This window comes from Macaca fascicularis, chromosome 14 (genome assembly GCF_037993035.2).
Source record: "Macaca fascicularis isolate 582-1 chromosome 14, T2T-MFA8v1.1".
Classification (NCBI taxonomy): domain Eukaryota; kingdom Metazoa; phylum Chordata; class Mammalia; order Primates; family Cercopithecidae; genus Macaca; species Macaca fascicularis.
The window spans coordinates 117687223-117699122 of record NC_088388.1 but is presented as its reverse complement, the minus strand read 5'-3'; the positions used below and the strand labels follow the sequence as shown (position 1 = coordinate 117699122).

The 11900-nt window shown below is 45.8% G+C and overlaps 1 protein-coding gene across 1 annotated transcript; it reads right to left on the bottom strand.

Annotated features, from left to right (window-relative positions):
* Window positions 1–7995: 7995 nt before the first annotated feature.
* LOC102118619 (cytochrome c oxidase subunit 5B, mitochondrial) lies at window positions 7996–8416 on the bottom strand. Its single transcript, XM_005579854.5, has one exon. It carries the CDS (start codon window positions 8401–8403, stop codon window positions 8014–8016), a length of 390 nt encoding a protein of 129 aa, XP_005579911.3. The 5' UTR covers window positions 8404–8416; the 3' UTR covers window positions 7996–8013.
* Window positions 8417–11900: the final 3484 nt, after the last annotated feature.

The following is an 11900-nucleotide window of genomic DNA, read 5'->3' as shown; positions in this document are numbered from 1 at the left end:
TTTTTTGAGTCGGAGTCTCACTCTGTTGCCCAGGCTGGAGTGCAGTGGCTTGATCTCGGCTCACTGCAACCTCTGCCTCCCTGCTTCAAGTGATTCTCGTGCCTCAGCCTCCTGAGTAGCTGGCATTACAGGTGCCCGCTGACACATCAGCTAATTTTTGTGTTTTTAGTAGAGACAGGATTTCACCATGTTGGCCAGCTGGTTTTGAACTCCTGACCTCAAGTGATTTGCCCGCCTTGGCCTCCTGAAGTGCTGGGATTACAGGCATGAGCCACCGTGCCTGGCCTATGTTTAAATTTTTCCAAACCAAAACTGGATCATTTGGGCTACATTCCTGCACAAACTACTTTGATGACTTTCTAACACCCTCAGGATAAAAGCCAACCTTTTTGTGCCCTTTAAAGCTTGCATAATTTTGACCTGTTCACCCTCCAGCTCCAACTCTCACTCTCCTACTACTTTCCAGTGACATCAGCCTGCTCTCAGTTCCTCAAACTCATTACCTTACTGACTCAAGGTCTTTGCCCATGCTGTTTACTATGCTCAGAATATCTTTCAGGCCAGCACTTTGGGAGGCCGAGGCAGGTAGATCACATGAGGCCAGGAGCTTGAGACCAGCCTGGCCAACATGGTGAAACCTTGTCTCTACTAAAAATACAAAAATTAGCTGGGCGTGGTGGACCAGGCATGTAATCCCAGCTACTCAGAAGGCTGAGGCAGGAGAATCGCTTGAAGCTGGGAGGTGGAGGTTGCAGTGAGCCGAGATCAAGCCACTGCGCTCCAGCCTGGGCAGCAGAGCGAGACAACATTGCAAAAAAACCCAAAACAACAACAACAAAAAACTCCTGGTCGGGTGCAGTGGCTCATGCCTGTAATCCCAGCACTTTGGGTGGCCTAGGCGGGTGGATCACAAGGTCAGGAGTTTGAGACCAGCCTGGCCAATATGGTGAAACCCCGTTTTTACTAAAAATACAAAAATTAGCCAGGCGTGGTGATGTGTGCCTGTAATCCCAGCAACTTGGGAGGCTGAGGTAGGAGAATCACTTGAACCCTGGAGGTGGAGGTTGCAGTGAGCCAAAATCGTGCCACTGCACTCCAGCCTGGGCGACAGAGCGAGACTTTGTCTCAAAAAAAAAAAAAAAAAAAGAGAGAATACTCTTTCTGCTCTATTTCCCTGGCTAACTCTTACTTATCTTTATTTTATTTTATTATTTATTTATTTATTGAGATGGAGTCTCGCTCTGTCACCCAGGCTGGAGTGCAGTGGTGCGATCTTGGTTCACTGCAACCTCCGCCTCCCAAGTTGAAGACATTCTTTTGCCTCAGCCTCCTGAGTAGCTGGGACTACAGGCATGCACCACCACACCTGGCTTTTTTTTTTTTTTTTTTTTTTTTTGTATTTTTAGTAGAGATAGAGTTTCACTATATTGACCAGGCCAGTCTCGAACTCCTGACCTCATGATCTGCCCACCTCAGCCTCTCAAAGTGCTGGGATTACAGGCTTGAGCCACCACACCGGGCCTCTTACTTATCTTTAAATATGAGTTCCTCTTAAAGGTTTTCCTTAGACCAAGCTCCTCCCTGCTGCCAAATCTAAATCAGGTCTTTCAGTGAAATTCTCCCACCATCCTGTGATCCTTCATATCACTTCTCACAGTTTATAGTGATATATTTATTCACGCGCCTTTTGGTTTAACGACTGTTCCTCACTACATGGTAAGGACAGGGGGCATGTCCTTTTGGTTCACCCCTATTGTATCTATCTACACTCTTAGCACAATGCTTGGTACGAAATTGGCCCTCGGTAAACAATCCGACTGTCCAAGGAAGACATATACTTTGACAAGAAGGAAATCAAGTTCAGCAGAATTGCTCTTAGTGAATATGTGAGAGCTCTCAGAACCACCAATTTTTTTTTGTATTGCCCACAAATCCCATTCTAGAATTTCACCTAAGATCAACATTGAGCTTGCTATTTGTCATTTCTGGAGTCTACCTCTCTCATTCTTCTTATTCTTTTTTTCTGAGATAGGATCTCACTATGTCACCCAGGCTGGAGTACAGTGGTACGAACATGGCTTACTGCAGCCTTGACCTCCGGGTTCAAGCAATCCTCGTGCCTCAGCCTCCCATGTAGCTGGGACCACAGATGCGCACCACCACACCTGGCTATTTTTTTTTTTTTTTTTTTTTTTTGGGTAAAGAAGGGGTTTTGCCATACTGCCCAGGCTGGTCTCGAATTCCTTGGCTCAAGCAATCCGCCCACCTCAGCCTCCCAAAGTGCTGGGGTTACAGTGTGTGCCATTGCTCCTGGCCCCTTTCTTCTTTTTTGTTTTATTTTGTTTTGTATTTTTCAGACAGAGTCTCACTCTGTCGCCCAGGCTGGAGTGCAGTGGCGTGATCTTGGCTCACTGCAACCTCTGCCTCCTGGGCTTAAGCAATTCTTGTGCCTCGGCCTCCCAAGTAGCTGGGATTACAGGTGCATGCCATCACGCCTAGCTAATTTTTGTATTTTTAGTGGAGACGGGATTTCGTCATGTTAGCCAGGCTAGTCTTGATCTCCTGACCTCAAATGATCCACTCGCCTCAGCCTCCCAAAGTGCTGGGATTACAGGCATGAGCCACCGCGCCTGGCCCCTTTCTTATTCTTCTTCTTCTTTTTTTTTTTTTGGATTGGAGATGGAGTCTAGTTCTGTTGCCCAGGCTGGAGTGCAGTGGTACGATCTTGGCTCACTGCAACCTTTGCCTCCTGGGTTCAAGCAATTCTTCTGCCTCAGTCCCCGAGTAGCTGGGATTACAGGTGCCCGCCACAAAGCCCGGCTAATTTTTTGTATTTTTAGTAGAGACGGGGTTTCACTATGTTAGCCAGGATGGTCTCGATCTCCTGACCTCGTGATCCGCCCGCCTTGGCCTCCCAAAGTGCTGGGATTACACAGTGCCTGGCCCAGCCCCTTTCTTCTTAACAACCTTAATTAAATGGAAAACTGATCCTCTAAGGCTGGCAATGGAGGGAAAAAGCAGCTCAGCAGAATTAACAGGGGTAGCAGTCAATTGCTATGTGTGGAACTGATTTGTCTAGAATTCCATGTGTTTTTTTGTTTGTTTTTTTCCTTTTTTTTTTTTCTTTTTGTTTTTGGCTTGTCAAGTGAAGCATTAGGGAGTGGAGAAGGAATAAAGAAATCTGTGATTGGTTGTGATAAATTAGTTGTAAATACCACTGCACTCGGACCATCCCAAAGTTTTTCTTTTTTTTTTTTTTGAGACGGAGTCTAGCTCTGCCGCCCAGGCTGGAGAGCAGTGGCGCGATCTGGGCTCACTGCAAGCTCCGCCTCCCGGGTTCACACCATTCTCCTGCCTCAGCCTCCCGAGTAGCTGGGACTACAGGCGGCCACCACCACGCCCGGCTAATTTTTTGTATTTTTAGTGGAGACGGGGTTTCACCATGTTAGCCAGGATGGTCTCGATCTCCTGACCTTGTGATCCACTGACTTGGCCTCCCAAAATGCTGGGATTACAGGCGTGAGCCACCATGCCCAGCACAAAATGGGGAACATTTTTTTAAAAGGGAGGTTGGAATCCATCAGAGTTCTATTAATCATCTCCCCCTTCATCCTCCTCTCCTTTTTCAGTATCTTCCAACCCTTCATCATCATCATCATCTTCTTATTTTTCTTTATCATCCATATCAGGAACCAAGTAGAACTGTAATGGGTTTGGCCAAATATCATCTTTGATGACCTCTCCTAACTCCCCAGCACCTGCATCAGAATGATCAGTGAACCAGCTAATTTTTGTATTTTTAGTAGAGACAGGGTTTCACCATATTGGCCAGGCTGGTCTCAAACTCCTGACCTCGTGATCCACCTGCCTAGGCCTCCCAAAGTGCTGGGATTACAGGCGTGAGCCACAGTGCCTGGCCTATTTATTTATTTTTTTGATACAAGATTTTGCTCTGTCACCTAGGCTAGAGTGCAATAAGGCAGTCACAGCTCACTGAAGCCTCAACCTCCCAGGCTCAATTGATCCTCCAACCTCAGCCTCCGGACTAGCTGGGAGTACAGGTGTGCACCACCATGCCTGGCTAAGTTTTGTATTTTTTGTAGAGACGGAGTTTCACCATGTTGCCCAGGCTGATCTCAAACCTCTGAACTCAAGCCATCTACCTGCCAGGGCCTCCCAAAGGGCTGGGATTACAGAAGGTAGCCACAACCCCTGGCCCAGATGCTCAGTTTTAAACATTAAAAATGTGCAAGTTGCTTTGTAGCCGGGTGCAGTGGCTCATACCTGTAATCCCAGCACTTTGGGAGGCTGAGGAGGGTGGATTACCTGAGGTCAGGAGTTTGGGACCAGCCTGGCCAATATGGTGAAATTCTGTCTCTACTAAAAATAAATAAATAAAAAAAATTAGCCAGGTGTGGTGGCGTGTGCCTATAGTCCCAGCGACTGGGGAGGCTGAGGCAGGAGAATCACTTGAACCTGGGAGGCAGAGGCTGCAGTGAGCTGAGATCGTGCCACTGTACTCCAGCCAGGGCAACAGAGTGAGACTGTCTCAAAAACAAAAACAAAACAAAACAAAAAAAATGTACAAGTTGCTTTAGTACTATAAAACTAAACATATACAAACACAAAAAATAAATAAATCCATGTGTGGGGGCTGGGCGAGGTGGCTCATGCCTGTAATCCCAGCACTTTGGGAGTCCAAGGTGGGTGGATCATGAGGTCAAGAGATTGAGACCATCCTGGCCAAAATGGTGAAACCCTGTCTCTACTAAAAATACAAAAATTGGCTGGGCGTGGTGGCACGTGCCTGTAGTCCCAGCTACTCGGGAGGCTGAGGCAGGAGAATCGCTTGAACCTAGGAGGCAGAGGTTGCAGTGAGCCGGGATCATGCCACTGCACTCCAGCCTGGTGACAGAGCGAGACTCCATCTCAAAAAGAAAAAAAAAAAATCCATGTGTGCTTGTGTCCAAAACTTATCTTCCCTCACCCAATTCTCCATAATTTCTCACAAATTAGTTTAAATAATTACTACACCTACAAGTTCTTTCAGTGCCCTAGGAGGTAATTTATCTGGGCCCAAGAGTCTTGAACTCCTTGAAATACAGAGGCTCACTTACTATCTTTCCCATATTTTGGGCTTTAATTTACATTTAACTCCCTTCTCCTGGCTCCATATGCCCAAGCACTAGATTAATATCTTATCTACCTGCTCTAAACAATGAAATCCAGCTTCATTGAAATACAATTCACATATTATTTAAGTGTTTTTTTTTTTTTTTTTTTTCCTGAGACAGAATCTCACTCCGTCTCCTAGGCTGGAGTGCAGTGGTACCATCAAAACTCACTGCAGCCTCAAGCCTCAACCTCCTGGGCTCAAGCAATCCTCCTGCCTCCTTCCAAGTTGCTGGAACTGCAGTTGCAAACACTATCATGCCCAGCTAGTTTTGTTTTTTCGGTAGAGATGGAGTCTCACTATTTTGCCTAGGCTGGTCTCAAACTCCTGGGCTCAAATGATCCTCCCATCTCAGCCTCCCCAAGTGCTGGGATTACAGGCATGAGACACTGTGCCTGGTATTCACATATCATTTAAAGAATACACATATTCGGCTAGGTCTGGTGGCTCACACCTGTAATCCCAGCACTTTGGGAGGCGAGCGGATCATGAGGTCAGGAGATCGAGACTATCCTGATTAACGTGGTGAAACCCCGTCTCTACTAAAAATACAAAAAATTAGCCGGGTATGGTGGTGGGCACCTATAGTCCCAGCTACTCGGAAGGCTGAGGCAGGAGAATGGCATGAACCTGGGAGGCGGAGCTTGCAGTGAGCCGAGGTCATGCCATTGCACTCCAACCTGGGAGACAGAGCAAGACTACATCTCAAAGACAAAAAAAAAAAAAAAAAGAGAAGACAGATATTCAAGTGTACAGTTCAATCTTTTTTTTTTTTTTTTTTTTTTTTTTTTTTGAGATGGAGTCTTGCTTTGTTGCCCAGGCTGGAGCACAGTGGCACGATCTCAGCCCACTGCAAACTCCGCCTTCCGGATTCAAGTGATTCTCCCACCTCAGCTTCCCAAGTAGCTGGGATTACAGGCACCCGCCATCATGCCTGGGTACTTTTTGTGTTTTTAGTAGAGACGGAGTTTCACCATGTTGGCCAGGCTGGTTTTGAACTGCTGACCTCAGGTGATCCGCCCACCTCAGCCTCCCAAAGGCTGGCATTACAGGTGTGAGCCACCGCGCCCGACCATTTTTTGTATTCTTTATAGAGACAGGTCATGTTGCCCAGGCTAGTCTCAAACTCCCGGACTCAAGTAATCTGCTTGCCTCGACCCCCCAAGGTGCTGGGATTACATGTATGAGCCACTGCACCCAGCCGTGAGCCACCTGTTTTCTCCTTGCCCTTAGGACCATAGTGGATGGGCATAGTGGGTGTTGTCTCCACAATATCTATTTCACTGTCCCTCAATTATGTAGCAGCATGTACAGTTGGAGCTCCAACTGCTGGGGGAGGAGGTTTTGACTGTATCTCACCTGAAGTCTTTATTTCCTCTGTACTTTTCAGTTAAATGAGCCAATACATTTCCTTTATTCTTTAAGGCCATTTGTGGTGTGTTTTTGTTAAATTGATATGGCATCCTACTTAGGAGTCATTCATTTGTTATTTTTTAACAGCTTAATTGAGATGTAGTTTACATACCATGCAATGCGCCCATTTAAAGTACTCATACAGGCTGGGTGCGGTGGCTCATGCCTATAATCCCACCACTCTGAGAGGCAGAAGTGGGACAATCACTTGAGCCCCAGAGTTGGAGACCAGACTGTGCAACACAGAGAGACCTCATTTCTCAACAAAATTAGCCAGGTATGGCGGCGCATGCCTGTGTCTCTGCTACTTGGGAGGCTGAGGTGAGAGAATCCCTTGAGTCCGGGAGGTTGAAGCTTCAGTGAGTTGTGATTGTGCCACTGCACTCCAGCCTGTATGTGCCTGGGTGACAAAGTGAGACCCTGTCACAAAAACAAAACAAAAAACCAAAAAACAAACAAAAACAAAACAAAACAACAACAAAAACAAAAAACACCAAACAACCCAAGGTGGGGACATACAAAACGATTTTTGGTTTATTTACAGAGCTGTGCAACCAGCAAAGCAGGCAGATCACTTGAGCCCAGAAGTTTGAGACCAGCCTGGGCAACATGATGAAACATTGTCTCTACCAAAAAAATCACTACAATTAATTTTAGGATATTTTTTTCATCACCCCAAAAAGGAGCCCTATACTCATTAGCAGTCACTTTCCATTTCTACCCATGTTGAACTCCTGACTTCAAGAACTGTAAGATAATGAAGTGGTATTGTTTTAAGCCACTACGTTTGTTCCGGCAGCAATATTTATATATCTTCTTTGGAGAAATTTCTATTCAACTCATTGCCCTTTTTTTCTTTCTTTCTTTCTTTCTTTTTTTTTTTTTTTTTTTGTTCTTTTTTGTTTTTTGAGACAGAGTTTTGCTCTTGTTGCTCAGGCTGGAGTGCAATGGCAATCCCGGATCACTGCAACCTCCACCTCCCGGGTTCAAACGATTCTCCTACCTCAGCCTCCCAAGTGGCTGGGATTACAGGCATGCGCCACCACACCCGGCTAATTTTGTATTTTTAGTAGAGATAGGGTTTCACCATGTTGGTCAGGCTGATCTCAAACTCCCAGCCTCAGGTGATCTGCCCGCCTTGGCCTCCCATAGTGCTGGGATTACAGGCCTGAGTTACTGAGACTGGCCTTTTGCCCATTTTTCAATTGGATTATTTGTCTTTTTATTGTTGAGTTGTTAGAGCTCTATTTATTTTGGATACAAGTCCCTTATCAGATATATGATTTGCAAATATTTTATCACATTCTGTGAGTTTTTTTTTTTTTTTTTTTTTTTTTTGGGAGAAGGAGCCAATGCAACAGCTAGTCTTTACTGGAAAGAAAAAACTTTACAGCACATTTTGAGCGCCAGTAACTTAGTACAGGCGCTCAGTGTGCCAGCCGGTGGGGCACCAGCTTGTAATGGGCTCCACAGCGGGGGCATCGCTGGGCTTCGCCTTCATGCAGCCAAAACCAGACGACGCTGGTGTTGTCCTCTTCACAGATGCAGCCCACTATTCTCTTGTTGGTGATGGAGGGAACTAAATTAGGGTCTTCCTTGGTGCCTGAAGCTCCCTTTGGGGGCAGTATATTGTATGGGTCCAGTCCCTTCCTTGCAGCCAGCATGACCTCCCTCTCCAACCCAGTCGCCTGCTCATCATCGGTGGGAATACCACCTCCAGATGCCATGGAGCGCACCGCAGCCACGCCACCGGGGCCGCGAGCCCTCAGGGCCTGCGCCGCCAGCGCTCCAGCTCCGCGAAGTAACCTTGAAGCCATCGCGTCCTCGACTAGCAGCAGCAGTTCCGGGAACCTCTGTGAGTTTTTTCACTTTCTTGATTCTGTGTTTTGAAGTACAAAAGTATTTAATTTTGATGATGTCCTATTTGTCTATTTTTGTTGTTGTTTGGGCTTTTGGTCATATCTAAGAAGACTTTCTCTGACCTAAGGCCATAAAGATTTATTCTTGTTTTCTAAAAATTTTATAGTTTTAGCTTTTACATTTAGGTCTATAATCCAGCTCAGTTAGTTTTTGTATGTGGTGTAAAGAAGGGGTCCAACTTTCTTCTTTTGCATGTAGATATCCAGTTTTCCCAGCACAATTTATTGAAAAGATGATTCTTCTCTTTCCTCACTGAATTGTCTTAGCACCCTTTTTGAAAATCAATTGACCATAAAGCTAACAGTTTATTTCTGAACTTTCTGGTCTGTTCCATTGATGTATGTATGTGTCTATCCTTATGCCAGTACCATAGAGCCTTGATTACTGTAGCTGCTTGTGACTTTTCAATAAAACTTAAAACATTTTTTAAAATTTTGCCGCATGCGGTGGCTCATGCCTATAATCCCAGTAGTTTGGGAGGTTGAAGCGGGCAGATCATTTGAGGTCAGGAGTTCAAGATCAGCCTGACCAACATGGTGAAACCTCCTGTCTACTAAAAATACAAAAATTGGCCGGGCGCGGTGGCTTAAGCCTGTAATCCCAGCACTTTGGGAGGCCGAGACGGGCAGATCACGAGGTCAGGAGATCGAGACCATCCTGGCTAACACGGTGAAATCCCGTCTGTACTAAAAAATACAAAAACGAAAACTAGCCGGGCGAGGTGGCGGGCCCCTGTAGTCCCAGCTACTTGGGAGGCTGAGGCAGGAGAATGGCGTAAACCCGGGAGGCGGAGCTTGCAGTGAGCTGAGATCAGGCCACTGCACTCCAGCCCGGGCAACAGAGCGAGACTCCAACTCAAAAAAAAAAAAAAAAGGCCGGGCGCGGTGGCTCAAGACTGTAATCCCAGCACTTTGGGAAGCCGAGACGGGCGGATCACGAGGTCAGGAGATCGAGACCATCCTGGCTAACATGATGAAACCCCGTCTCTACTAAAAAATACAAAAAACTAGCCGGGCGAGGTGGCGGGCGCCTACAGTCCCAGCTACTCGGGAGGCTGAGGCAGGAGAATGGCGTAAATCCGGGAGGTGGAGCTTGCAGTGAGCTGAGATCCGGCCTCTGCACTCCAGCCTGGGCGACAGAGCGAGACTCCGTCTCAAAAAAAACAAAAAAAAATTAGCTGAGTGCAGTAGTGTGCACCTGTAATCCCAGCTACTAGGGAGGCTGAGGCAGGAGAATTGTTTGAGCCCCAGGAGGCGGAGTTTGCAGTGAGCCGAGATTGCACCACTGTACTCCAGCCTGGGTGACAAAGCGAGACTCTGTCTCATAAATAAATAAACAAATAAATAAATAAAATTTTTTGGAGAGACAGAGTCTCACTATGCTACCCAGGCTCGTTTCAAACTCCTGAGCTCAAGCAATCCTCCTGCCTTGACCTCCTAAAGTGCTGAGATTATAGGCATGAGCCACTGTGCCCTGCCTAAATACAATTTTTATTCTAAAGACAGTATGTTATTATTACAGGAAAATAAGGGGAAAAGGGAAGAAGAAAAAAATTACGAATTGTTTCAAGACAACCATTGTTAATGAACTAATATATTTTATCCCTTTCTTGTTTCTATGTTTTATTTTTTAACATAACTGAGATTAGAATGTACAGTCAGCTCTTTGTGTCTGTGAGTTCTGCATCCTGGGATTCAACCAGCTACAGACTGAAAATGTTTGAAAAAGGAAAAGATGGCTGCATTTGTACTGAACATGCACAGGTTGTTTTCGTCCAGTCACTATTTCCTAAACAATACAGTAAAACTACTATTCACACAGCATTTACATTGCATTAGGTATTGTAAGTAACATAGAGATGATTTAAAGTATATGGGAGGATGTGAGTAGGTTGCATGCAAATACTACATTATTTTATATTAGGAACTTGTGGCTGGGTGCGGTGGCTCATGCCTGTAATCCCAGCACTTTGGGAGGCTGAGGTGGGCTGATCACCTGAGGTCAGCAGTTTGAGACCAGCCTGGCCAACATGGTGAAACCCCATCTCTACCAAAAATACAAAAATTAACTGGGTGTGGTGGCACACGCCTGTAATCCCAGCTATTCGGGAGGCTGAGGCAGGAGAATCACTTGAACCCAGGAGGCGGAGGTTGCAGTGAGCTGAGACCGTGCCACTGCACTCCAGCCTGGGCCACAAGAGTGAAACTCTGTCTCAAAACAACAACAACAACAACAACAACAACAGAAGGAACTTGTGCATTGTGGATTTTGGTATCTGCGGGGACAGGGGGAGTCCTAGAACCAGTCTTCCACAGATACTGAGGGATGACTGCAAATACAATTATGTATTTTGCACTTTTTAATTAACATTGTAATAGGCTAAGCGCGGTGACTCACAACACTCTGGGAGGCCCAGGTGGGCAGATCACATGAGGCCAGGAGTTCAAGACCAGCTTGGCTAACGTGGCAAAAACCCATCTCTACTAAAAATATTAAAAATTTAGCTGGGTGTGTTGGCACACGCCTGTAATCCCGGTAGGGAGGCTGAGGCACAAAAACCGTTTGAACCTGGGAGGCCGAGATTGCACCACTGCACCCCAGCCTGGATTGTAAAAAAGCATTTTCTCATGGTACTAGAAAACAAAGCATCTTTCCTAATGGTTGCATTAGTGTTCTACTGTGAGAATATATTATCATTTATTTAACCAGTCTCATATTTTTTCATACCTAAGTTATTCCCATTTTTTAAAATAAATAACACTGCATCATTGTGATAAATTTTTGTGTATGTTTTGGATAACTTTCTTAGGATAATTTAACAGGAATATGATTGATGTGTCTCATCAGATGGTTTCCCTAAAAGTGGTATCAATGTAGCCCACCACCAGCAGGGCATAAAGACAGCCACCATACTGCATGCTTGCCAGTACTGGGTATTTTTCCACCACCCCCAACACTTTTTTTTTTTTTTGATGGAGTCTTGCTCTGTCGCCCAGGCTGGAGTGCAGTGGTGCAATCTTGGCTCACTGCAACCTCCGCCTCCCAGGTTCATGCAATTCTCTGCCTCAGCCTCCCAAGTAGCTGGGATTACAGGTGCCTGCCACTATGCCCAGCTAATTTTTGTGTTTTTAGTAAAGACAGAGTTTCACTATGTTGGCCAGGCTGGTCTCGAACTCCTGACCTCATGATCCACCCGCCTTGGCCTCCCAAAGTGCTGAGATTACAGGCGTGAGACACTGCGCCCGGCCACACATTTTTAACTTTTGCAAATTTTACAGATGAAATGGTACCTGGTTTTTAAAATTTGCATTTCTTTTGTTATTAGTGAAGTTGAACATTTTCCCACGTGTCTTTTAGCCCAATATATTTCCTCTTTTGTGAACTGTTCAACTTC